Source organism: Erinaceus europaeus, chromosome 23, assembly GCF_950295315.1.
Source record: "Erinaceus europaeus chromosome 23, mEriEur2.1, whole genome shotgun sequence".
NCBI lineage: Eukaryota > Metazoa > Chordata > Mammalia > Eulipotyphla > Erinaceidae > Erinaceus > Erinaceus europaeus.
In genome coordinates, this window is record NC_080184.1 from 1,963,762 (window position 1) to 1,988,826 (window position 25,065).

At 68.2% G+C, this 25,065-nt stretch overlaps 2 protein-coding genes across 4 annotated transcripts in view; one reads left to right on the top strand and one right to left on the bottom strand.

Annotated features, from left to right (window-relative positions):
• Positions 1-4,627: 4,627 nt before the first annotated feature.
• On the bottom strand, positions 4,628-12,645 carry SAFB2 (scaffold attachment factor B2). Its single transcript, XM_060182239.1, has 18 exons — positions 12,028-12,645; positions 10,811-10,901; positions 10,391-10,458; positions 10,260-10,316; positions 9,728-9,755; positions 9,075-9,435; positions 8,919-8,968; positions 8,625-8,725; positions 7,248-7,397; positions 7,073-7,167; positions 6,767-6,876; positions 6,592-6,680; positions 5,825-5,967; positions 5,501-5,734; positions 5,296-5,424; positions 5,176-5,215; positions 4,985-5,085; positions 4,628-4,804 (listed from the first exon to the last, which is right to left on the bottom strand). Exons 1-18 carry the CDS (start codon positions 12,643-12,645, stop codon positions 4,678-4,680), a joined length of 2,592 nt encoding a protein of 863 aa, XP_060038222.1. The 3' UTR covers positions 4,628-4,677.
• Positions 12,578-25,065, top strand: part of SAFB (scaffold attachment factor B) — a 125,966-nt gene continuing 113,478 nt past the window's right edge. For 2 of the 3 annotated variants that reach the window (XM_060181944.1, XM_060181943.1), the window contains exons 1-16: positions 12,578-12,880; positions 19,291-19,375; positions 19,554-19,621; positions 19,715-19,900; positions 19,986-20,045; positions 20,551-20,578; positions 21,134-21,827; positions 22,148-22,203; positions 22,300-22,394; positions 22,807-22,956; positions 23,040-23,128; positions 23,198-23,328; positions 23,414-23,502; positions 23,589-23,695; positions 23,794-24,090; positions 24,834-24,968. In XM_060181944.1, coding sequence (XP_060037927.1) covers positions 12,707-12,880; positions 19,291-19,375; positions 19,554-19,621; positions 19,715-19,900; positions 19,986-20,045; positions 20,551-20,578; positions 21,134-21,827; positions 22,148-22,203; positions 22,300-22,394; positions 22,807-22,956; positions 23,040-23,128; positions 23,198-23,328; positions 23,414-23,502; positions 23,589-23,695; positions 23,794-24,090; positions 24,834-24,968 — 2,444 coding nt within the window. In that variant the 5' untranslated portion in view covers positions 12,578-12,706. The remainder of the gene's footprint in view (positions 12,881-19,290; positions 19,376-19,553; positions 19,622-19,714; positions 19,901-19,985; positions 20,046-20,550; positions 20,579-21,133; positions 21,828-22,147; positions 22,204-22,299; positions 22,395-22,806; positions 22,957-23,039; positions 23,129-23,197; positions 23,329-23,413; positions 23,503-23,588; positions 23,696-23,793; positions 24,091-24,833; positions 24,969-25,065) is intronic. The other variant, XM_060181942.1, reaches the window with a different exon arrangement.

Genomic DNA, 25,065 nt, shown 5'->3' on the forward strand with positions numbered 1-25,065 from the left:
CAGATGAATATGCTCTTGATTCCCAGAAGCAAAGGGGGGGCAGCCCTGAACCCCCAAACCACCCCCCCACACACACCCAGCTCCTCTCTCTGCTCCTCTGTGAATGTGTCCTGGGACAGTGGGGGGTGATTCTGGAAGACTGGGGAGCTGCCCAGGGTATGTGTGTGGGGGGAAGGGGACGGGAGCCCCCCTCCAAAAAAAAATCGAGCTTCCCCGCCCTTCCCTGGCGAGGAAGGCTGCCAAGGTCACCCCCAAGCCGGCTGTAATTAACCTCGGGATGAATTAAACATAAAAGTCTGTGCTGCATCTATGAGTTGACACTTTAATTGTCCCCTGACTTGTGGCTGGTTGCGCTGGGGGGGAATGGGGGGTGGGGAGATGGCTTTGGGGACCCCAGTGGAGGATGGGGAGGGGGTGGACATTAACCAGGGGGGGAAGAGCAGGAGGGCACCTTCCCGGAATTCCTCACGGGCTCTTATCATCCACCCCCCCAAAAAAAAAATAATAAATAGCCACCCCTGACCCAAGGTTGAATGAATGAGTGAACGAATGAGTGAGCAGTGTTTAGGGATGATACAGACGTCCCCCTGGGGCACTGAGGTTCACGCGGGGACGGACGGACGGGTGGGCTGTCACCCCTTGGGCCGGGGGGGTGTTTTGGGGGCGCCCCCCGCAGGGTCTGATGGCGTGTTCAAATATCATTAAGGGATAAAAGTAGTTCATGAAATTACAATGATTATTTTTTAAATTTCAGGTAGGGTGGATACATGACCATGTGACAAGGACTCGGGTTCGAGCCCCCAGCCCCGACCTGTGGAGGGGAAGCTTCTGGAGCGGCAGAGCAGGGCTGCGGGTGTCTCTTTGTCTCTCTATCTCCCCCTTCCCCTCTCAATTTCTCTCAGCGATCTCTGTCCAACAATAAATAATTAAAAAAATCATTAAAAACATTTAAGTCCTAGAAAGGCAGCAGGATGGTTCTGCAGACAGACTCTCCCGCCCGAGGCTCTCTGAGGCCCCAGGTTCGATCCCCAGCACCACCATCAGTCAGAGCTGAGCAGGGCTCTGGGGGGAATATTGGCATTTCCACCCAGAAAATAAATAAAAAAGAGAAACTCAGGAAGCCCCACGCCAGGCCCCCCCCTTCTGGAAGCAGGAAGGTGGGTGCAGCTGTTCCCCACAATGTCAGCGCCCCGGACTGTGGCCCCCCGCCAAGCCTCAGCTGAAGAGTGAGGGGGGCTGGCTTGGGGTGACCCCAGGAGGAGTCTGGGGCAGAGAGGCCTGGGCTTGGTGGAAGGAGAGGGAGAAAGCCGGAGGTCCTGGGTTCGAGCGCTGAATGAGGCCTCGTCCCGACTTGGTGGGTCCTCGGTCCCTGGCCTGGGAGGGGCCCCAGACCTTTTGCTCCCTGGGTCTCGGGGGGGCTCTGAGGGTGGGAGGCAGGGGGCCGGGGGGTCGTGGGGAGAAGGTGATTAGAGCTGGGTGAGGGCCCGGCTAGGGAGGGGGTAGAGGGATGTTCTCACGGGGAGACCTGGTGGGGGGGTCAGGTCTGGGGGACCGGGGAGGTGACAGATGGCAGGTGGACGGATGGATGTGGGGTGGATGGGTGACACAGACAAATGATGGGGAGCCGGGTGGTGGCGCACCTGGTTGAGCGCACTTGTTACAATGCGCGAGGACCCGGGTTCGAGCCCCCAGTCCCCACCTGCAGGAAGGGGGAAAGCTTCACCGAGTGGTGAAGCAGGGCTGCAGGTGTCTTTCTGTCTCTCTCCCTCTCTATCTCCCCCTGCCCTCTCGCTTTCTGGCTGCCTCTATCCGATAAATAGGTAAAGATAATAATAATGATTATGAATTAAAGAAGATAGATAACCGAATTAATAGAGTCAACGGATGATAGATGATGAGATAGACGATCGATAGATAGACAGACAGACAGACAGACAGACAGATAGATAGATAGATAGAATTAGGCAGTGGGTGGATGGATGGATGGATGGATGGACAGACAGACACACAGACAGACTGATCTGACCCCAGACAAGCCCAGAGGTGGGCAGAGGCTCTCCCTGGAAACAGCGGGTGGGTGTGGGGACCTGGGGTAGCCGGGGAGCACAGGGGTCTCGGGGTGGGGTGGGGGTGGCTGGAGGACCCCTGAACAGGAGAAAGGGCTGGAGCCCAGCACCCCCTGAGGGGACCCCAACCCTGGGGTCCTCACTGGTCTGCAATGGGTGGAGGGGTGGCTTCAGGGGACTCCAAGCCAGGACCAGAAAGAAGTGGGGAGAGAGTGGAGGAGAGGGAGAGAGGGAGGACTGTGCCCCCCCCCCCCCCCCGTCCTCCAGGGAGCAACACCCCCCCCATCAGGATTCCCAACCAGCCAGAGCTGTCCAGGCTGGAGAGATGGGGTGATTTGCATGCAATTTGCATGCAATTTGCATGTGATTTACATATCACCTGTCAAATGTCAAGACGCCCGGAAAATGGTCCCCTTACCCGGCCCCCAAGTCAGGAAGCAGTGAGGCCCCCAAGAATGAGCTGAAGGCTGGGACACCCCATCTGCAGGTGGGTGCAGGGCGGTACCCCCATGATAATCGGCACCCCCTCCCTGTGCCTGAGGGTTGCTCTCCCCTCCCGGAGTGCCCTTGGTGGGGGCACCCGGCATCAGGGTCACCCAGGACGGGGCTTCACCCTGGCCTGCTCTCCCCCACCCCGGTGCCCTGCCCTCCACTTCCGAGGTGTTGAGGTTGTTGGGGTGCGGGCATGAGCTGTGCTTGGCCTTTTGGCGCCACCTGCTGGGGGCCCTGGGGCTGGACGGGGACGGGGACCTGGGGACAGTCTGCTCCTGCCCTGTCCCATCATCTCCATCTGTTGCCCCTCCTGTCCTTCTGTCTCCCCCTCCTGTCCCTCTCCCCCATCCGTTGCCCCTCTGTCCCCATTCCCGTCTCTGTAAGTCTTCAACTGGGGGGTCCCCAGGAGCCGCCGCACAGCCCCGTCTGCCGCCCCCGCCCCCCCCCCCCCCCCCCCCCCCGTCCGGCTGTCTGTGGGGCGCAGCAGCGTCTGGTCCGGAGGGCCACGTGTTGCAGGAGCAGCTGCCCCGGGCCCCCGGCCCGTGCCCCACGAGCTGGCCAGGCCCCCCGCACCCCAAACCCTCAGCGCCCCTCCCGGGGGCCTAAGAAGCCCACCTCGAACCCCAGCAGGGTCTCCCGGGCCCTCAGGACCCCCGACAATCCCCCTGGAACCTCCTGCCCCCCAACCCCAGATCCCAGCCGGGCCCTCCTGCCCCCAGGCCCCCCAGGACTCCAGCCTCCTCCCTCTTCTCTTGTGGGCCAAGTGGGGGGGCCCTGGACTGGGGGGCATCCAGGAAGCCAGTCTGGAAGCAGAGTTGGGGGGGGCAGACCGAGGTCTGAGAGGCTGGGGAACCCCCCCACCCCAGGCTGGTGAAGGTCAGGAAGGGTGGGCACTGGGGCTAGGGTTTTGATGGGTGAGGAGGAAGAATTGGATGCAGCCTCTCCAAGCCTGTCTCCTCCCAGAAGTCCTCCCTGATTGCCGCCTGGCCTGCAGCCAGGACAAGAGCAGTTGTGGGGACCATGCCTGTTGGTATTTATCTGCTTGCCTGCAGGAGCCCGGCCCCCCGGAGGCCACTCCTTTCATCTTGTGCTAAAGAGAGTTGGCTTCAGAAGAGAAAGCTCTGGACTTTCCTCTGTTGCTGTGCCGCTTACTCTGCAGCGCTGGAGACTTTTCTCAAAGTTATTAGTGTTCTTAATATAGTTTTTATGTTATTCTTTTCGTAACTTTGCATCTGAAATCCTGAGGGGCAGAGAGGGCTGGCAGTCCCACCCCAGCTTTGGTGTGTGGGGGGTGTTGTTCCCCTGGCCAGAGGCCCCCTCAGCCCGGGCGGCGCTGTTTTGAGCAAGGCTGCAAGCAGGCCGCAGCACGCAGGGGCGGTCAGACCCTGGCTGGGGCTTGAACCCGGGACCCCAGAGCCTCAGACCAGGGAGTCTGTGTGCCTCACGATTGACAGCACTGTCTCTCGGGTCCTGGTCTTTTTCTTGTTGGTTCGTGAAGACTCTTTACATATGGAAGATCGTTTTAGTCTTTTCTTTCTTTTCAGGTAGATCTGGGGCTTGAACCCAGGACCTCGAGCCTCAGGCATGAGAGTGTTTGCAGAGGCCCCTGTGCCGTGCCCCTGGCTGTGTTTAGACAGAAGAGGCTGACCGGCTGGGCAGTGCCAAGAGACAGAGAGGCAGAGAGAGAGACCTCAGGGGAGCTGGCAGGCAGCCTGACCTTCCTCTCTCCTGGGTTGACTACAGGACCTGTCTGTCTGTCTCTGTCTCTCTGGGGCCCATGTGACGAGAGACCACAGGATCCGGGTCTCTGGGGGCCGTGGGGGCTGACTTCTATCAGGAAGCCCAGAGAGACCTGCGGACCCAGGGCCCTCAGCCCGCCCCCCAGCATGCTGCCACCCCTGCGAAGGTTCTGGCGCAGAGGCTGCTGGTAGCTGGGGCGCCCCGAGGGGCGCGTGGGGGGCTCACACAGACAAGTCGTACCCTGCCCGTGGTCCCCTCGGGTGGCGCTGGGGCTCCATGTGGGCAGGACCCCCGGGGAACGCCCCCACTCCAACACAGCGACACGGGCAGAAGAGAAAAACGTTTATTTAAAATTAAAAAAAGGGGGAGTGCGCGGGGTTCACGTTGGCGGCGGGGGCTCCGGGCTCAGTACCGGCGGCTGAAGTGGGGGGTGCAGGTAGGGGTGCGGGTGGGGGTGCGGGCCTCCGCCAGGGTCCTGGGAGGGGCTGCCCTGCGGGAAGCTGCGCCTGGGGATCAAGGGGTCGGGGTCAGGGGCGCCCCGAGACCCCAGCACTGGGAGGAGGGCTCCGCCCCAAAGCTGGCGCCCTCTGTCTGTCTCTCGCTGCTGACAGACAGGCAGCACCGGCCCCCCCTCCCGCCCCCCAGCTCAGCCGGAGCAGGGAAGTCGGTGGGGGGCGCACACTGACCTGGGGGGCGGGGGTCCCCGGCCCTCGCTCAGCCTCTTGTCCGAGCTGTAGCCCCCCCAGGAGTCTTGGGGGTCTCGGCAGTGGCGCTCCTCCGGGAAGTGCTGGGGGGTGTGGGGGGAGGGAGGCGCTAAAGCCCCGCCCCCTCAGCGCCCCGCCCCCCCCCGCCCCCCACCCCCGGGACGCCCCCTCACCTGCCCGTCCCGCTCGCCAGGGGCCCGCCGGCCGTCTCTCCTGCAGGGGTGGGGAGGTGAGGGTCAAGCGGGGAGCGACTGCGGGGGGCGGGGCGGGGCGGGGCGGGGGTCCCCCGGCACCTGTCGGCGGGGTGGTCGTACTGGGGGCGCTCCCGGTGGGGGGGCTCGTGGAAGCGGTGGTGGTGGTGGTGGTGGTGGTGGTGGTGGTGGTCGGGGCGCCTGCCGTCGGGCCAGTAGGCGCCGTCTCTCCTGCACGGGCGGGTCGGTTCAGGGGGGGGCCGGCGCCACCCGAGGGGACCCGCGGGCGCCCGGGGCGGCTCCCGACCTGGCCCGGCGCTCCTGCTCGTGGCGCAGCTGGTCCTGCTGGCGCCGCAGCTCCTCGCGCTCGCGGTGGATCCGCTCCTGCTCGCGCCGCCGCTCCCGCTCCACGCGCACGCGCTCGCGCTCCAGCCGCTGCCGCTGACACTCGAGCAGCAGCCGCTCCCGCTGCAGCCGCGCGCGCTCCCGCCGCTCCTGCGCCGCCTCCTGCCGCCGCTCCCGCTCGCGCTGCTCCCGCTCCCTGACACGGGGCCGCAGGGGGGTCGGGGGTGTCGGGGGTCGCAGTGGGACGCACGCGGGGGCGGGGGGGGTCCCGGGGTCCCGCACCCACCGGCGCCGCTCGCCCTCGCGGATCTCACGCTCCCTCTGGCGCTGGCGCTCGCGCTCGCGCTGCTCCTTGATCTTCTGGAAGCTCAGCACATCGCCCTGCGGCCCGGCCCCCGCCGCCCCCGCCGCCTCCGGGCCCGCCGCCGCCTGCAGACAGACACACAGACGCACAGACGCGGGCTCAGGGGCGCGCCCCCTCCGCCTCCGGCCGCCGGAGAGACATCTTCGCAGACATGCAAATGGCAAGGGGGGGCAGGGACGCTGCCCCACGGCCTCTGTCTCCGTCCGTCTGTCTGTCCCCCCGTCCGCGGGCGGGAGAGGAGAGCTGGTGCGGGTCCGCCGAGGTAAAGGGAAGGGCACGAAGGGCACGAAGGGCAGGCGTTGTCTGGTGCAACACACGGAGCCCCGGTGGAGGAGGCGGAGGAGGGGAGAGGAGGCCGAGGAGGAGGGAAGGGATGAAAGGGGCCGAAGAGACGAGGGAGGGGAGGCGGGAGAGGGGGAGAGAGAGAGAGAGAGAGAGAAAGGAGGAGAGGAGACAGAAGGGAGCAGAGAGCAAAGGAGAGACGAGGACAAGGAGAAAGGTGACGGGGGAAGGAGGAGGAGGAGGAGGAGAGAGAGAGACGGAAGGGAAGAGAGCGAGAGCAGAAGGACAGGGGAGGGGAAGGGACGAGAGAGGCGAGTGAGGGGAGGCGGGGGAGCAGGCGTGCGTGTGTCCGCGCGTGTGTGCATGTGCGTCGACCCGTCTCCGTCTGTCCGTCTCACCCGCCTCACCCGCTCGCGGGCCCCGCCGGCCCTCACGCTGACCACCGGCTCGCCCTTGGCCCTGTCCATGACCACTGTGCGCTCGGCCGCGCGGCCTCCTGGGAGGAAAGACGGGGGACCGGAATCAGGCCGCGCCGCCCCGGGACCCCCAGACACCGACGGGGACGCGAGTGCAGGGTCCCACCTGGCGGGGCGGCCCTGGGGGCCCCATCGGGCTCGGGCTCCCCGCGCTCCTGCTTGATGTCCTCCGGCCGCTTCTCCATCACCGCTGCCGCCGCCGGGGTGGCCTCCGTCCTGTGGGGGGGAGGAGGGCGGCAACGTGTGTGCCCACGAGGCGGTCCCGGCCGAAGATGTCACACCCGCACCCCAGGCTTTGAGGAACCAGGACACCTGCGGGGCCTGCGCTCCACCAGCTCCCGCGCTGGGGGGGTCTGTCTCTCTCCCCACCCCACAACAGGTCCAGGAGCTCGGACCAGGGGCCGGCACTCACTTCTCCACTTTGATAGCCGCCGGGGGGTGCCCGGGGACGGGGGTCTCGTCGTGGTCGGGGTCCCGCGGCGGCCGCCCAGTTGGCTCGTTCTTAGCCTGCGGGACAGCGGGGGAGGGGGGTGAGGGACCCCAGAGGCGGTGGTGGCAGGGTCGAGGGGTGGCGGCGGGGGGCTCACCTGCTCCACTGAGATCATGCGGCCGTGCAGCTCGGTCCTGTGCAACTGCCCAACGCAGCGGGCGGCCTCAGCGGCGCCACCCATGGTCACGAAGCCGTAGCAGCGGGCGCCCGGGCTGCGCGCGTTCGTCACCACCTTGGCGCCCAGCACCTGCAGGGCCGGACGGGGCAGCGGGGCTCGGGCCGCGCACAACATGCGGGGGACCCCCCTGCCCCGTGGGCTCCCTGGGTGCTGTGCCTGGTGCTGAGAGAGGAGAGACCCCACAGCCCTGCCCACCCTCCACGGGCTCCCTGGGTGCTGTGCAGGGTGCTGAGGAGAGACCCCACAGCCCTGCCCACCCTCCATGGGCTCCCTGGGTGCTGTGCATGGTGCTGAGAGAGGAGAGACCCCACAGCCCTGCCCACCCTCCATGGGCTCCCTGGGTGCTGTGCCTGGTGCTGAGAGAGGAGACACCCCACAGCCCTGCCCACCCTCCATGGGCTCCCTGGGTGCTGTGCAGGGTGCTGAGAGAGGAGAGACCCCACAGCCCTGCCAACCCTCCATGGGGCTCCCTGGGTGCTGTCCATGGTGCTGAGAGGAGAGACCCCACAGCCCTGCCCACCCTCCATGGGCTCCCTGGGTGCTGTCCATGGTGCTGAGAGAGGAGAGACCCCACAGCCCTGCCCACCCTCCATGGGCTCCCTGGGTGCTGTGCAGGGTGCTGAGAGAGGAGAGACCCCACAGCCCTGCCCACCCTCCATGGGCTCCCTGGGTGCTGTGCAAGGTGCTGAGAGAGGAGAGACCCCACACCCCTGCCCACCCTCCATGGGGCTCCCTGGGTGCTGTGCCTGGTGCTGAGAGAGGAGAGACCCCACAGCCCTGCCCACCCTCCATGGGCTCCCTGGGTGCTGTGCCTGGTGCTGAGAGAGGAGAGACCCCACAGCCCTGCCCACCCTCCATGGGCTCCCTGGGTGCTGTGCAGGGTGCTGAGAGAGGAGAGACCCCACAGCCCTGCCCACCCTCCATGGGCTCCCTGGGTGCTGTGCCTGGTGCTGAGAGAGGAGAGACCCCACAGCCCTGCCCACCCTCCATGGGCTCCCTGGGTGCTGTGCCTGGTGCTGAGAGAGGAGAGACCCCACAGCCCTGCCCACCCTCCATGGGGCTCCCTGGGTGCTGTCCATGGTGCTGAGAGAGGAGAGACCCCACAGCCCTGCCCACCCTCCATGGGCTCCCTGGGTGCTGTGCCTGGTGCTGAGAGAGGAGAGACCCCACAGCCCTGCCCACCCTCCATGGGCTCCCTGGGTGCTGTGCCTGGTGCTGAGAGAGGAGACACCCCACAGCCCCGCCCACCCTCCGTGCCCCCCACCCCCGTACTGCCCTCGGCAGCCCCGGGCCTACCTTGCCGTACTTGCCGAAAAGGTTCTTGAGGTCAGTGGCCCGGGTGGTGGCCGACAGTCCGCTGACCCACAGGTTCTGGCTGGAGCCCGCACCCAGGCGAGCTGTGAGAGACGGAAGGAGGGACGGACAAACGGACGGACAGACATGTGGAGGGAGCTGAGCGTGAGGCCCCGCGAGCCGGAGGCCCGTCCACCAGGCGCACCCCGCATCTCCTCTGGGAGCGGGGTGACCTGCCACTCGCTCAGAGCCCTCCCACCTGGCTGTCCGTCTGTCCGTCTGGCCCCCAACCACTACCTCTCTCCTCCTTGATGACGGGCTTTACGTCTCTCTCTTCCTTCAGCGAGCTGCAGAGGAGAGAGAGGCGGAGATAGAGAGACAAGGAGAGATGCGGGGGTCACCGGCTCGGGGCGGGGCTGTTGGGGGACCGAACCCCCAACCCCCGCCGCCCACCTGGCTCTCTGCTCGGCCGACGACCCCTCTGGAGCTGCGACTCGGCTCTCCCCGACCCCGGGGGTCGCGGGGTCTGGGCTCAGGGGGTCGAGGCCCGAGGCTTCCAGCTGCTCGTCCATGGGGGGCTCCTTTTTCACGACGGCCAGCGCTAGCGGGGGGCCAGGGCCCGGGCATCCGCCTGCCGCCTCCTCTGGGCTGCCCTCGGGGGACGCCAGCCCATCTCGGTGGTGCTCCTCCGTCGTTGCCACCGCCACCGCCGGGCCGCCCGGCCACCCGCTCCTGGGCTCTGGGTCCGAGACCCCGTCGGCCCCCGGCTCGGACTTGCAGGTGTCCGCTACCACGCCGAGCGTCCTGTCGCCTGCTGCGGGCCGGGCCGGCGCGGGGCTCAGTCACCGGGAGATGCGGCCAAGGCACGACCGAGCCGGGACCCGGGGTGGGGGTGGGGTGGGGGCTGACCGGCTTCCTCCTCCCCGGAGTCCCAGCGCGAGCTCAGCAGGGAGGGACAAACACGGGGGGCAGGGAGGGTGCGCACGAGACAGACACAGGCGGCGGGTTCCCGCGGAGATATAGGGCCAGAGACAGAGAGACAGACAGACAGACAGACGGACGGACAGGTGGAAGCCGGGGGCCGTGGCGGAGGCGGCGGGCGGTACCTGCTCCTGGGGGCGGCCCTTCGAGGTCCTGCGAGAGACGGAGACGCAGAAACGGTGAGACGGTGAGGCGGAGAGACAGGGCGCGCAGGGTGTGCCGGGAGAGCCCCACTCACCGCGGGGCCGGGGCCGGGGCCAAGCGTGGGCCCGGGTTCGAGCCCTGGGCGGGCGGGCGGGCGGGCGGGGGGGGGGGCAGGGAGGCTGAGAAGGCAGCTGGGACAGCAGGGAAGTGGCAGCCGCCCGGCCCCCTCGGGGAGAGACGCAGAGACAGAGAAGCGAGAGACCTCCCCGCCCCCTTCCCGTTCTGTCTGTCTGTCTGTCTTTCTCACTCCGAGACACGGAGACCACGGCACCGCCCCGGGCCTTGTGGGGTCCTCACTCGTGCAGCCAGGGCCTGCGCCCCGGGCCAGCCCCCCCCCCCCCGCCCCGCCCCACCTCCTGTCCTCCTGTCCGTCCTGCCTGGGGTCGGGCCCGTCCAGGCGAGGGCTGCAGCTGGGGGCGCCCGGCCCTCCCGCCCCGCCGCCAAGTTACCTACAGAGGGTTCAGTAGGCGGGCCCGCGTCCTCTCCAGAGTCCTCCGGCTCCGGGGCCTCCTGGGGGAAGGGGCCAGGCGACCGTCGGGTCGAGGTGGAGGCGGGGACCCGGCCCCCGTGGCCCCCCCACCTACCTGCCCGTCCGCGGGGTCGTCGCTCCCCAGGCCGTTGTCCTCTGTGGCCCCCTCCTCCGTCTTCAGCCCTGTGCGGGGAGAGGCGGGGGGGGGGGGGGCGGTCGGCGGGGGGAGCTGCCCCCGGCGCCCCTGGGCACCAACACCCGGTACCAGGGCTGGGGGCGGCGCTCTTGCTCAACCCCATGAGCCTCCCCCCCCCCCATCGCTTGGCCGCTGCCAGCGCGATGTCCCGCCCGGCCCCGGGTTCGAGCCCCGGCCAGAGCCCAGTGTGTCTGTGTTCACCTGTCTCGGCGCGGGCAAGGGGACGGACGGACGGGTGGACAGATAGACCGACCCTCAGGCCTGCGGCTCAGCAGCAGGGCCCTTCCTGCGGTACCGGGTGGTCCTTCCGTCCCACCCTGCGCCCGAAGAAACCGGTACCTTTGAGGCATCTCCTGGCGGCCTGCCTGGTGGCGGCAGCTTCCCAGGCCAGGGCCAAGTCTGCGGGGTCTGGTGCTTCCTCTTTGACCGCCTGCAGGGAGGGGGCGACGGGGTGGGCGCATCAGGGGGTGGCTCTGGGAACAGCCTCCGCCTCCCGCAGCTGGGAGAAGGTGGCAGGTCCCCGGAGGAGGCCCCACCCGGCCCCCAAGCTTTATCCCCATGTGGCGCTGGGGGGGGAAACTGAGGCAGGGCTGTGAAGGGGTGTGTATGACCCCTCCCCCACCAGTCAACGGGGATGGAGGGTGGGGTCCCGGCGTGGGAGGAGTGTGTGTGTGGGGGAAACTGAGGCACGGTGGGGAGGGGAAAGCAGGGCTCTTTGTCACTGGCTCGCTGAAGGGAGAGGGGTTGCTGTGGGGAAACTGAGGCAGGACTGTGAGGGCAGGGAGGCATTTTGCAGCCCGGAGAGAGGGGAGCCAGTCCCGCCCCCAGATTTCTGCCCTGCTCATCGCTGGGGTGGGGGGCCTGTCATGAGGCAGGGGGGACACGGAGCAGGGAGGCTGAGGCGGGGAGGGGGAGGCGAGGAGGGGAGGCTGAGGCGGGGAGGGGGGAGGCGAGGAGGGGAGGCTGAGGCGGGGAGGGGGGCTGAGGCGAGGAGGGGAGGCTGAGGCGGGGAGGCGAGGAGGGGGGCTGAGGCGGGGAGGGGGAGGCGAGGAGGGGAGGCTGAGGCGGGGAGGGGGGCTGAGGCGAGGAGGCGAGGAGGGGGGCTGAGGCGGGGAGGGGGAGGCGAGGAGGGGAGGCTGAGGCGGGGAGGGGGGCTGAGGCGAGGAGGGGAGGCTGAGGCGGGGAGGCGAGGAGGGGGGCTGAGGCGGGGAGGGGGAGGCGAGGAGGGGAGGCTGAGGCGGGGAGGGGAGGCTGAGGCGGGGAGGGGGGAGGCGAGGAGGGGGGCTGAGGCGGGGAGGGGGGAGGCGAGGAGGGGAGGCTGAGGCGGGGAGGGGGGAGGCGAGGAGGGGGGCTGAGGCGGGGAGGGGGGAGGCGAGGAGGGGAGACTGAGGCGGGAAGGGGGGAGGCAGGGAGGGGGGCTGAGGCGGGGAGGGGAGGCTGAGGCGGGAAGGGGTGAGGCGGGGAGGGGAGGCTGAGGCGGGGAGGGGGGAGGCGCGGAGGGGGGGGCTGAGGCGGGGAGGGCAGACGGAAGCGGGCGGGGGCCGGGGACGCCTCACCCTGCACGGCCGCTCCCTCAGGCCGCCCCCGCCGCCCGCGTCCCGGCGCCGCCGCCTCAGCTCCGCGCGCAGCTCCAGCAGCCGCAGCCCCGGGAGGCGCCGCGGCCCGGCGTCGGGGGCGCCCGCGCTCGAGTCTCCGGAACCCGCCAGCGTGTCGGCCATGCCGGCCCGGGCCTCGCGGGCGTCCGGCCCCGTCGCCGCCTCCCGCGTCCCTCCTCCTCCCCGCCTCCGGAAAAGCCGGTCGGCCCCGACGGCTCCGGGCGCAAAATGGCGCCGCCTGAGCGGGCCCGGCGCTCGCTTCCGGCTCCGCCCCCTCCGCTTCCGGCCGCGCCTGCGCGCCGCGCCCGGCCCCGCCCTCTCGCGCCGCCGCCGGGACCGCCGCGCGCCGGCGGTGGGGGGTGGGGGGGGGCGGGATCGCGGCCGGAGCGGGGCGGGGCGGGGCCCCGACGCGCCTGCGCGCTGCCTTTCCCGGAGGGGCGGGGCCGGGGGCGGGGCCGGGCGGGGCCCCGACGCGCCTGCGCAGTCGCCGCGCCGGGCCGGGAGCGCGCGCCGGTCGCGCGTGCGCAGACGCGAGGCGCGCCGGGGCGGCCGGAGCGGCTGTGGAGCAGGCGGCGCCATTTTGTGCGCGGAGCCGAGGGCGAGCGAGCCGGGCGGGAGCGGCGGCGCCAGGGGCCCGGGGATGGCGGAGGCTCTGTCAGGCCTGGGCGACGCGGGGGCGGCGGCTCCGGGCTCGGCGGACGGCGGGACGCGGCGCCTCAGCGACCTGCGGGTCATCGACCTGCGCGCCGAGCTGAGGCGACGGAACCTCGACTCGAGCGGCAACAAGAGCGTCCTGCTGGAGCGGCTGCGAAAGGTGGCGGCGGCTTGTCGGGGGGGCGGCCTTTCGGGGGTCCCCCTCCCCCTCTCCCGGGGGGCCGGGCCGGGCCGGGCGGAACACCGGAAGGGAACCGGGGAGGGAGACAGAGACAGAGAGATTCTCCTCAGCAGGCCCCCCCCCAACCACCCCCGGGCCCCCCCTTCACACCCAAGGTCATCCGCCTTCGGGGGCGGCGGGACTCGAACCCCGGGCCGGGCGGCTCCCGCGGGGGAGGGGCGGCCCCTGAGGAGAAAGGGGGGGCGGGGTGGGGTGCGCGTTGCGGTCGGGGGGGGGACCCCGCCTCGGACCTGACGGGGACCCGAGGCTCTCGAGGGCGGAGTCTCGAGCTTGGGGGGCTCCCTGTGTTGGAAGGCGGGCGCTCCGAGGGGTTCGGCTTTTCTGGGGGGGGTCGCTCCGGGGACCCCGGCTCTCTGTGGAGGGAGTTCAGGGGGGCTTGAGTCTGGGGGGTCCCCCGCTTGGAAACGGGGGTGCGTCGGTGGAGGTTTGGACTCGCTGGGGAGGGGGCTCCTGGCTGAGGTCAGTGGTGCTTGTCGGGGTTCGCTTCTCCTGGGGACCCCCGGATTGAGCGGGGGGGGGTGGCTCCTGAGGGGCCTGAGGCTTCTGCGGACCCCGGAGCTGAGAGATGGGGCCAAGCTTGAGCGGGGGTGAGGCTTTAGTGGGAGGGGTCTGGGGGACCCCCGGCTTGATCCAGGGGTGCACTTGAGCCGTTCAGGGGCCTCAGGCTTGGAGTGGGGGTGCCCTTGGGGGCTTGAGGCCTCCGGGGACCCCGGCTCTGGTGCGGGTGAGTTTCAGGGGGCCCCTGGGGACTTGAGGCCTGCGGGGACCCCGGCTCTGGTGGGGGGGGACTTTCAGGGGGCCCCTGGGGACTTGAGGCCTGCGGGGACCCCGGCTCTGGTGGGGGGGGGACTTTCAGGGGGCCCCTGGGGACTTGAGGCCTGCGGGGACCCCGGCTCTGGTGGGGGGGACTTTCAGGGGGCCCCTGGGGACTTGAGGCCTGCGGGGACCCCGGCTCTGGTGGGGGGGACTTTCAGGGGGCCCCTGGGGACTTGAGGCCTGCGGGGATCCCGGCTCTAGTGCCGGTGAGTTTCAGGGGGTGCCCTTGGGGGCTTGAGCCTTGGGGGTCTCCCGGCTGGAAACGGGGGTGTGTTGATGGGGGTTTGGACTCTCGGGGGTCTTCGGGGGGAGGTTGAGGTTGGGGAGGTCCCTAGCTGAGACCAGCGGTGTTTAGCGGGCTTTGCACCTCCTGGGGGAGGGCCCCCTGAGGGGGTCTCTGGGGGCACCAGGCTTGAAAGGGTGCTGTGGGGCCCTGGCTGTAATAGAGGCGGGCTTTCTGGGGGGCTTCAGCTGTTGGGGGTACTCAGTGCCCCAGCTTGATGGGGGGGGCTGCCTTCGACGGGGTCTTGAGCCTCCTGAGGCTTGAATGGGGGTGGGGGTGGCGGTGGGGGCTGTGCCTTCCGGGGACCCTGGCTTTGAGGTTGAGGGGTTCTGGAGGGTAGGGTTTGAGGTTTTGGGGGCCCCGGCTTGATCCAGGGGTGTGTTTGAGCCTTTCAGGCACCCCGGCTTGAAATGGAGGTGCTCCTGGGGGATCTGAGTTTGGGGGGGCCGCTGGGATTGGCCCAGGGGTGCTATGGGAGGGGACTCTGGCCCTAGGGGTGGGCTCTCTGTGGGCCTTGGGTTTGGGGGGAATCCTGGCTTTGAAGAAGGGCGTTTTGGGGGGGGGGCCAGCTTTCTCGTGTCTGTGGTTTAACTGGGGGTGTTGCTGAGGATTTGAGGTGTTTTGGGACCCCAAGCTTGGAACAGGGGTGCCGTTGGGGGCTTGAGGCCTCCAGGGACCCCAGCTCGAGGGGGACGGTGAAAAAAAAGCACCTTGAGCTTTTGGGGTCCCCCGGCTGGGAACGGGGGTACATTGATGGGGGTTTGTACTTTCTGGGGGAGCTGAGGTTGGGGGGGACCCTAGCTGAGATCGGCGGTGTTTAGTGGGGTTCGTGCCTCCCGAGGACCCCTGGCTTGAGCGGGGGGAGGGGTCGCTCCTGAGGGGCGAGAGGCTTCTGGGGACCCTAGGCTAGAACGAGGGTGCTGCGGGCTCTCGGTTCTAATAGAGGTGGGCTTTCTGGGGGCTGCAGCTTTTGGTGGGTACTCAGTACTCCAGCTTGATGAGGGGCGACCCTTGACGGGCGGGGCGGGGGTTTGAGTCTCGCAGGGTGCTGAGACTGGGGGGGGGCAAACTTGAATGGGACTTGGGAACGGTGCCTGTCAGGAACCCTGGCTTTGAGGTTGAGGGTCTCGGGTGCCAGGTTTGAGGTTTGGGGGGCCCAGCTTGGTCCAGGGGTGTGTGTTTGAGCCTTTCAGGGTCCCCGGGCTTGGAACGGGGGTGCTTTTGGGGGACTTGAGGCCGAGGCCTAGGCCTCTGGGTATCCCAGCTCTATGTAGAGGGAGCTTAGGGGGGGGCATGAGCTTTTGGGGTCCCCTGACTGGAAATGGGGGTGCGTTGATGGAGGTTTACTCGCTGAGGAGGGGGCTTTTGGGGGAGGCTGAGGTTGCGGGGGGCTCCTGGCTGAGGTCAGTGGTGCTTAGCAGGGTTGGCTCCTGAGGGGCTTGAGGCTTCTGCAGACCCCAGAGTTGAAAGATGGGGCCAAGCTTGAGTGGGGGTGGGGGGCTTGATGCCTCCGGGTACCCCAGCTCTAGTGGGGGGGAATTTCCATCCAGGGACCCCGGCTCTAGTGGGAGGGAGTTTCAGGGGGTGCCCTTGGGAGCTCGAGCCTTCGGGGTCTCCCGACTGGAAACGGAGATGTGTTGATGGGGGTTTGGACCTGAGGGGGGTCTTCTGGGGGAGGTTGAGGTTGGGGAGGTCCCTGGCTGAGATCAGCGGTGTTTAGAGGGCTTTGCACTTCCTGGGGACCCCGGGCTTAAGCTGAGGGGGTGGAGGGTAGGCTGAGCCTTTGGGGGACCCCCGGGTGGTCTCTGAGGTGCTCCTGAGGAAGGAGGTTTCTGGGGGTACCAGGCTTGAAAGGGTGCTGTGGGGGCCCTGGCTGTAATAGAGGCGGGCTTTCTGATGGGCTTCAGCTGTTGGGGGGTACTCAGTGCCCCAGCTTGATGGGGGGGCTGCCCTCGACGGGGTCTTGAGGCTCCTGAGGGTACCAAGACTCGGGGGGGGGCAAGCTTGAATGGGGGGGGGGCTGTGCCTGCCAGGGTCCCTTGCTTTGAGGTTGAGGGGTTCTGGAGGGTCAGGTTTGAGGTTTTGGGGGCCCCGGCTTGATCCAGGTGTGTGTTTGAGCCTTTCAGGTACCCTGGGCTTGAAATGGGGTACCCCTGGGGGACTTGAGTTTTGGGGGACCGCTGGGCTTGACCCAGGGGTGCTGTGGGAGGGGACTCTGGCCCTAGGGGTTGGCTTCTGGGGGCTTGGGGGGACCCTGGCTTTGAAGGGTGTTTTGGGGGGCAGCTTCTTGGGGTCCACAGTTTATATTGGGGGTGTTGCTGAGGATTTGAGGTTTTGGGGACTCCAAGCTTGGAATGTGGGTGCCTTTGGGGTCCCTTGGCTGGAAATCGGAGTGCGCATTGATGGGGGTTTGGTCTTTTGGGGGAAGGGCTTCTGGGGGAGGTTGAGGTGGGGGTGGCCGTGCCTGAGATTGGCGGTGTTTATCGGGGTTCGCGCCTCCCGAGGACCCCAGGCTTGAGCCGGGGGAGGGTGTCTGAGCCTTTCAGTGACTCTAGGCTTGAAAGAGGGTGCTGTGGGGCCCTGGCTCTAATAGAGACAGGCTTTCCAGGGCTGCAGCTTTGGGGGGGATGCTCTGTACCCCAGCTTGACTGCCCTCGATGGGTTTGAGTCTCCTGGGGGTACTGAGACTCAGGGGGGCCAAGCTTGAATGGGGGTTGGGGGTTGTGCCTGCCAGGGACCCTGGCTTTGAGTTTGAGGGGGCCTCGGGGGCTGGGTTTAAGATTTGGGACACCTCGGCTTGATCCAGGAGTGCGTTTGAGCCTTTCAGGGACCCCGGGCTTGGAACGGGGGTGTCCTTGGGGGGTTTGAGGCCTCCGGGGACCCCGGTTCTGTGGGGAGGAGTTCATGGGGAGCTTGAGCTTTGGGGGTCCCCCTGGCTGGAAATGGGGGTGCTTTGATAGAGGTTTGAATTCTGGGAAGGGAGCTTCTGGGGGAGGTTGAGGTTGGGGGTCGCTGGCTGAGGTCAGCGGTGTTTAGAGGGATTCACTCATCCTGTGGACCCCAGGCTTGAGCTGGGGGGGCTGAGCCTTTCGGGGACCCCGGGGTGGGTGCTTCTGAGGGGCTTGAGGTTTCTGGGGGTGCAAAGCTTGAAAGAGGGTGATGTGGGGCCCTGGTTCAGTAGAGGCGGGCTTTCTGGGGGCTGCAGCTTTTGGGGGGTGCTCAGATCCCCAGCCTGATGCGGGCCTGCCCTCGATGGCTGTTGAGCCTGCCGGGGGTACTGAGACTCGGGGGCCAAGTTTGAATTTGAATGGAGGTGGGGAGTCTGAGCCTGCCAGGGACCCTGGCTTTGAGGGTGAGGGGGGTCTCGGGCTGGGTTTGAGAATTGGGGGGTCCCTGGCTTGATCCAGGGGTACATTTGAGCCTTTCAGGGACTCTCTGCTTGAAATGGAGGGCCCCTGGGGGATTTGAGTTTTGGGGCATCCCCAGGTTGGAACGAGAGTGATTGTGTGGGGGTTGAGATTTCTAAGGATCCCCGGGCTTGAACAGGGTTGTTGGGGCAGGGGGTTGGTTCTAAGGGGGGGATGTCTCTGTGGGTTTTGGGGGACCCTGGTTTTGAAAGGCGTGCTCTTTGGGGCCAGCTTTTTGGGGTCCGTGGCTTGAACTGGGGGTGTTGCTGGGCATTTGAGGTTTTGGGGACCCCAGACTAGAACAGGGGATGCCCTTGGGGGTCTTGAGGCCTTGGGGACCCCGACTCGGGGAGTTTCAGGGGGGTGTTTGAACCTTGGGGGGGTTCTGGCTCGAAGGGGAAGGGATGTCGGGGGGTTGAGCTTTGGAGGGGGACCCCGGCTTGAGCTCACGACGCCTTTGATGGAGGTAGAGCGTTTTTGGGGGGATCCTGGGTGCCCTGAGTGGGATCCCGGTTCTGAGGGGGGCTTGATCTTTTGGGGAACCCCCGCTACGGAGAAGGGCTTTCACTTTCTGGGGTCCTCGATTGGTAACAGGGCACGTTGACGGGGGTTTGGACTTCCTGGGCGCCCCCACCCCACCCCCTCTTTGAGGGGAAGAATCCTGACTTGGAACTGGCGTGTGTTTGGTGGGGGTCCCAGCCTCCCGGCCTGGACTGGACCAGGCCCCGCTTGAGGGCGTTGAGAATTGGGGTGCATCTGGGGGGCCTGAGCCTTCCAGGGTCACCACTGCTTCTAGAAGAGGATTTGTGATTTGGGGGACCCCAGCTTGAAACCAGGGTGCTCCTGGGGGCGGGGTTGAGCCTGGGGAGGGGCCAAGGTTTGGATTTGGGGACATTCTGGGGGATCTGAACTTGAGGCACCCTCAGCTTTGAGTGGGGTTCTCTGGGGGCTGTGAGCTTCCTGGAGCTCCCAGCCTGGAACAGGTGCATGGGGGGTGGGGGATAAGTCTCCACACAGGGTGCTCCAAGGCTGGAGGTATCGGGGACCCCAGGGCCAGCATAAGCCGCCCCAGGATCCCAAAGGGTCCATGGAGCGCCTTCCTGGTGACTTTGAGCTGTGGGGGACCCCAACTTTGAATTGAGGGTGCTTCTGAGGGGGCTGGTGCTTCCAGGGGCCTCAGGCTCGAACCCAGTGTTTGTGGAGGAGTTGAGATTTTTGGGCATGCCCTGCTTGGAATGGAGGTGTCTGAGGGGGGTCGAGTCCTGGGGAACCCCAGCCTGAACCTCCCGGGGATCCCCTCATTTGAGTGGGGGTGCGCTCCTGGGGCACCTGAGGTCCTGGAGGCCCTAGCTTGGAGCGGGGGTCTGGGGAGTGGGCCCTTTGGGGACCCCGGCTTGAACGGGGGTGTTGGGGGGGACTTGAAAGTCTTGGGACCCTGGCTTTGGCCTGGAGGAGTTCTGGGCTTCCGCAGCTTTGGCAGGTGTGTGTGTGGGGTCTCCTGGGTCCGTGGGTGTCTGCCTGCCTGTCTGTGCGGCCGTCTACCTGCAGACAGCGGTTTGGGGGGCCGGGCCGGGGGCGCCTGGCAGGTGGACACTGCAGCCTGGAGACCAGACCGCCCTCCTCCATCAGCAGCACAGCTGTCTCCTCCGAGTGCGACCCTGGAGGCCCTCAGGGTGGAGGCGCCCTGGGAGCTGTGGGGAGGGGGCTTCTGAGCTCTTCCAGAAGCTTCCGTGCCCTGAGAGTGGGGGGGGGACGACACACCTGTCGTGGGGGGGGTCCCCCTTGCCTGGCTGCCTGCCGACCCCCTCACCCGCCCTCCCCAGGCCATCGAGGACGAGGGGGGTGACCCCGAGGACATGGAACTCTCGGCCGAGGGCAGCAGGAAAGCCTCCAAGCGCTCCGGCAAAGGTGGGGGACCCCATTTCGCCCCGAATCCTGCTGGGGGGGGCAGACCCCGCCCCGGCCTGAGCCCTCCCGTGAGGGCAGCTGGGAGCACTCTGCAGGGCCTCCCGGGAGCCTTCACGGCCAGCTGGGTGGCTGGGTGCCCTGCCCTGACCTGCCCTTCGTCTCCCTGACACTCGCCCAGGACGGAAGCCGGAGGAGGAGGAGAGCACAGAGGACAACGGGCTGGAGGAGAACTCGGGGGACGGCCAGGTGGGTGCCCGGCAGCGCGGAGGGAGGGCGGGCGGGCGGGCGGCGCAGAGGGCGGGCGGGCACGGCACCACGACGGCGGCTCTTGTGCACCAGGAGGACGCGGAGAGCGGCCTGGAGCACCTGCAGGACATCGACATGGTGGACATCAGCGTGCTGGATGAGGCCGACATCGACAACGGCAGCCTGGGGGGCTGCGCGGAGGAGGAGGACGAGGCCTGCGAGCTCCCCGAGTCCCCGGCCGAGGGCCACGAGCTGGGCGAGCCGCTGCCTGAGCCCTCGGTGAGCACCCCGCCCTCGGTCCCTGTCCACCCGCCGTGCCCCCACCCCAGGGGCCCCACGGGTGACCCCAGCCCCCTGCTCCCAGGTGGAGGACAGGGAGTCGCCCGACGACCTGGACGCGTCCTCGTCCGACTTCATCCTGCAGGTAAATCGTCGGGGGCTCCCTAGTGTGGCCGCAGGGGCCCCACCAGCGCTCGCTGCGCACAGGTCTGTTGCCGCCTCCGGGCCTGGTCCCCACCAGAGACAGAGAAGGGAGAGGGAGACGGGAGCGCCTGTCGGCAGGGCTAATCAGGCCGGGCAGGGCTAGTCGGGCTAGCCGCTAGTCCCTGGTCGGGCCCCTCCCGTGGGCCTGGAGAGGTGGGGGGAGGGCGGACGGAGGGCCTGGGCCTAACGGAAACGCAAACGCGCGCGCGCTGCTGCGGTGACTGTCGGGTGTAGACCCCGAGGAAGGAGTTGAAAAGAGAGACACCCCCCCCCCGGGGCGTTTCGCTGCCCCTCGCGGGTGGTGCTGGGGGCTGGAACCCGGGTCTCTGCTCCCGGTGCTCTGCCAGCCGGTCAGCTTCTCCACAGCGGTGGCCGTGCGGGGCCCGTGCGGGGCCGTCGGGTGTCTGCAGCCCCGCCCCACCGCTGACGGCCACCCTCTGTTGCAGGAGATGGAGGAGCCGGCGCCGGAGCCAGGTACTGTCCGCGGGCTCCCGCAGGGCCCCGGCCCGCACCCCCGCCCCCCCTGCCCCGCCCCCCCGGTCCCCGACTCCTCCCGAGTCGCCTGGCCAGCATTAGCGCAGGGGCTTCTGGGCCACGGTCAGGGTTAGCGCAGCCGGTGGTGGGGAGAGCCGCGCGAGCCAAGACAAGAGAGAGAAGCCAGCAAGCAAGCCGCAAAGAAAGAAGGAAGGAAGGAAGGAAGGAAGGACGGCAAGAAGGAAGCAAAGAGAATCCGCCGAAGAGAAGCGAGCGCCTAACAAGCCGCCAGCCAGCGAGCGAGCGAGCGAAGCCTCGCAAGAAGAGACGGACGTCCAGCAAGTGGCCGGCGCGTAGCCCGCGAGCCCGCAGCAAGGCCGGGGCGGGCGAAGCCTCGCGAGAGGAGAGGAGAAAGCGTAGCCTAGCGTAGTCTAGCCTAGCGTAGCCCAGCGCAGCCCAGCGCAGCCGGGGCGGGAGCGGGGTCCCCCCCGCACGTGTGCTTGCTGTGTTTCCGGTGATTAAACCTTGTGCCGTTCTATCCCGTTCACCCCGTAGAGCGCGAGCGCACCCTCGGCACTCTGGGGGCCGCTTGTAAGTCTCAGCCCGGAGCCGACGCGGCCCCGCAGCCGGAGCCGCCCCACAGCGCCCCCGAGCCCAGTAGCGGGGGGCCGGGTGGCCGGCCGGCCGAAGACCAGCGAGACGAGCCGCCGCCGCTGCCGCCGCGGGAGGGCGGCCGGGAGGAGGCGGCAGGAGGCGGGTCCCCGGGCCCGGCCCCCCCGTTAGCGGTAGTGCAGAAGGAGCCCCCCGCGGAAGAGCGGTCGGGGCCGGGCGGCCAGAGCCCGAGCCAGAGCCACAGCCAGAGCCGCGGGCGCAGCCGCAGCAGGAGCAGGAGCCAGAGCGCGGACTGCGAGCCGCTGGGCCCCGATGAGCCCCGGCTGCCCCCGGCCGAACCGGAACCTGAACCCGAGCCAGAACCCGACCCCGAACCTGAGCCAGAGCCAGAAGCAGAAGCAGAAGCAGAACCCGAGCCGCCGGAAGCCCCCAGTCCGGAGTCCGCAGCCCCCTGGACCCCCGCGGCCACGGCCACGGCTGGCGAGGCCCCAGAAGACGCCGAGCCCCTGGCCCTAGACGCTTGTCACGAAGTCCCTCCTCTACCTCCTCCTCCTCCTCCTCCTCCTCCTCCTCCTCCTCCTCCGGCTCCCACAGAGGCCCCGGCCCCAGCCGGTGGGGGCGCTGAGCAGAGAACGAGGTTGGTGGCTCCTCGCCCCCGGGCCAGACGCTCCCCTTCTCCTCCTCCTCCTCCTCCTCGCCCCGGCCAGGAGCCCCGGGCCCCAGGAACGGCGCCCGCCCGCCCGCCCGCCCGTTACACTCGCTTCCTCTTTCCTTCGGTTTGCTTTCCGGTTTCCGTTTCGGTTCCTTCCCTTTGGTCCGTCGGTCGGTTCCGGTCGGTGTTGGCCCGCCACGGTGGCGAAGAAGCGCTTCGTCCCGGGGGCCCTGTCCCCGCGCAGGGGTGGGTCGGTGCGCAGCAGGGCTGGGGGAGGCACCCCTGACACGCTCTCTTGTCTCTAGTTCCGGTGGGGGCGACGACGACTCGGATCCCAAAAGGCTGTCCAGAGACGACAGAGGTCAGGGTGGCGGGGACGCGGGCATCGGGCGGCCCCCAGGTGGTGGTCGTTTGGGGGTTGCTCACTGAGCCCCGCCGGTGCCCTCCCCCCACCCAGGGCGCAGCAGCTGCGGGCGGAACTTCTGGGTCAGCGGCCTCTCCTCCACCACCCGGGCCACGGACCTCAAGAATCTCTTCAGCAAGTATGGCAAGGTACCGGCGGTGGCGGGGTGGGTGGGCCACCACACTTGGGGGACCGTCTCCCCACTAAGAAAAAGGGAGCCGGGCAGTGGTGTAGCGGGTTAAGCACACGTGGCGCAAAGTGCAAGGACCAGCCTTCAGCATCCGGTTCGAGCCCCGGCTCCCCACCTGTAGGGGAGTCGCTTCCCAGGTGGTGAAGCAGGTCTGCGGGTGTCTGTCTGTCTTTCCTCCTCTCTGTCTTCCCCTCCTCTCTCCATTTCTCTCTGTGCTGTCTTAACGAGGGCGACATCAGTGACAACGACAATGATAATACTGCAAGGGTAACAAAAGGGAAGAAATAAGCATTTTAAAATGCTCATTAAAACCGCAGCTGGGGCCCCACCCCACCACCCCTTCGTTAACCCCCCCCCCCCCCCCCCGCCAGGTGGTGGGCGCCAAGGTGGTGACCAACGCGCGCAGCCCAGGGGCCCGCTGCTATGGCTTCGTGACCATGTCGACAGCTGAGGAGGCCACCAAGTGCATCAGCCACCTGCACAAGACCGAGCTGCACGGCCGCATGATCTCGGTGGAGAAGGTCAGCCCGACCCCCCAAGCCCGATTCCTGGACCCTGGGCCCCAGAGCCCGATTTCCGGGCGTCCTAACCCCCCTCCCCCCAGGCCAAGAATGAGCCCACCGGTAAGAAGGCCTACGACAAGCGCGACGCCGATGGCAAGAAGGACAAGGACAAGGCGGGCAGCAGCGACAGGTCTGGCCCCGGGCCTGGCCCTGGGGGGGCAGGGCTGTGTTGCCCCCCTGACCGCCGCCCTCGCCGCAGGTCCGCCAGCCTTCGCAGGGAGGACAGGGCCGAGCGCAGGGATGACACCAAAAGGGGCGATGATGGGGACAAGCTCAGGGACCCCGACGACAAAGCCGGCACCTCGGAGCGCTCGCGGGCCACCAAGTCAGGTGCGAGCCCGCGCCCCGACGCCCCCGGTCCTCCCCTGCTCCCCAAACCGTTGCCCCTGAACAGCCCCCTCCCCCACACCTGCAGGAAGCCGCGGCACCGAGAGGACGGTGGTGATGGACAAGTCCAAGGGGGTGCCGGTGGTCAGCGTCAAGACGGCGGGCTCCAAAGAGAGGGTGAGCGCACGCCGGGCGGCGGGTTGGGGGTGGGTCCCTGGCTGCGCGTGGCGCTCACGCACTGGCACCCCCCCCCCCCCCCCCAGCTTTCCAAGAGCCAGGACCGCAAATCTGCCAGCAGGGAGAAGCGCTCGGTTGTGTCGTTCGACAAAGCCAAGGAGCCCCGCAAGTCGCGGGACTCGGAGTCACGCAGGTCGGGGGGTACCCGGGCCGGGCCGCTGGGTGGTTGGAAGGTGGCCCTCTCTGGTGGCCCGCGCCAACCCCGTCCCCTGTCCCCCGCTGCCCACGCAGGCTCCGGGAGCGCAGCGAGCGCAGTGAGCGTGAGCAGCGGATGCAGGCGCAGTGGGAGCGCGAGGAGCGCGAGCGGCTGGAGTTTGCGCGGGAGCGCCTGGCCTTCCACCGCCACCGGCTGGAGCGGGAGCGGCTGGAGCGGGAGCGGCTGGAGCGCGAGCGCATGCACGTGGAGCAGGAGCGGCGGCGCGAGCAGGAGCGCATCCACCGCGAGCGAGAGGAGCTGCGGCGCCAGCAGGAGCTGCGCTACGATGCCGAGCGCCGGCCGCCCGCGCGCAGGCCCTACGAGCTGGACCGGTCAGCCCGCGCGGGCCCCACCAGACCACCCTCCCCGGGACCCCTGCCCGTCTGTCCATCCACCTTACCTGGGACCCCCCCCCCGTCTGTCCATCCACCTTACCTGGGACCCCCCCCCCCGCCATGTATCCATCCATCTATCCACCCTCCCTGGGGCCTATCCATCCGGGAAACTGAACCCCCCCCCGCATCTAGCCAGCCAGCTACCCTCCCCATGAAACTCCCCCATCCATCCATCCATCCACCCACCCTCCTTGGGACCTCCATCCGTCCATCCATCCACCTTACCTGGGACACCCCCATCCATCCATCCATCCACCCACCCTCCTTGGGATACCCCCATCCATCCATCCATCCATCCATCCACTCTCTCTGGGACACCTCCATGTATCCATCCATCCATCCATCCACCCACCCTGGGACCCATCTATCTGAGAAACTGACCTGCCCGCCAGCCACCCTCCCCATGAAACTCTCCTATCCACCCACCCTCCCCGGGACCCCCCCATCCATCCATCCGGGAAACTGACCTGCGCCGCCCCCCCCCCCATCTAGCCAGCCAGCTACCCTCACCATGAAACTCCATCCACCTATCCACCCTCCCTGGGACCCGGGTCCACCCATCCATCCACCTCACCTGGGACACCCCCATCCATCCATCCGCACACCCTCCCTGGGTACCCCCACAGCCCCGACCGTCTGTCCGTCTCTCCATGTCTCCATCTGTCCTTGTCCCCGTGCAGGCGCGACGACGCCTACTGGCCCGAGGCGAAGCGCGCCGCCCTGGACGAGCGCTACCACTCCGACTTCCGCCAGGACTGCTTCCACGACTTCGACCACCGTGAGCGCGGCCGCTACCCCGACCACGGCGTGGACAGGTGGTGCACGGCTGCGGGGTGGGGCTGCGGGGCAGGGCTGGGGGTGCGGGGCTTGGGGCTGAGATGACCGCTCACCGTGGTGGTGTGTCCGCCCGCC

Coding starts and splice junctions, on each gene's coding strand:
- SAFB2 (XM_060182239.1), bottom strand. CDS start 12,645: ATGGCGCCGCCTGCTCCACAGCCGCTCCGGCCGCCCCGGCGCGCCTCG. Junction 9,436..9,727: donor AGGGCCGCCCCCAGGAGCAG/GTACCGCCCGCC, acceptor CCCGGCCCGCAG/CAGGCGACAGGACGCTCGGC. Junction 6,877..7,072: donor GCGGCTATCAAAGTGGAGAA/GTGAGTGCCGGC, acceptor TCCCCCCCACAG/GACGGAGGCCACCCCGGCGG.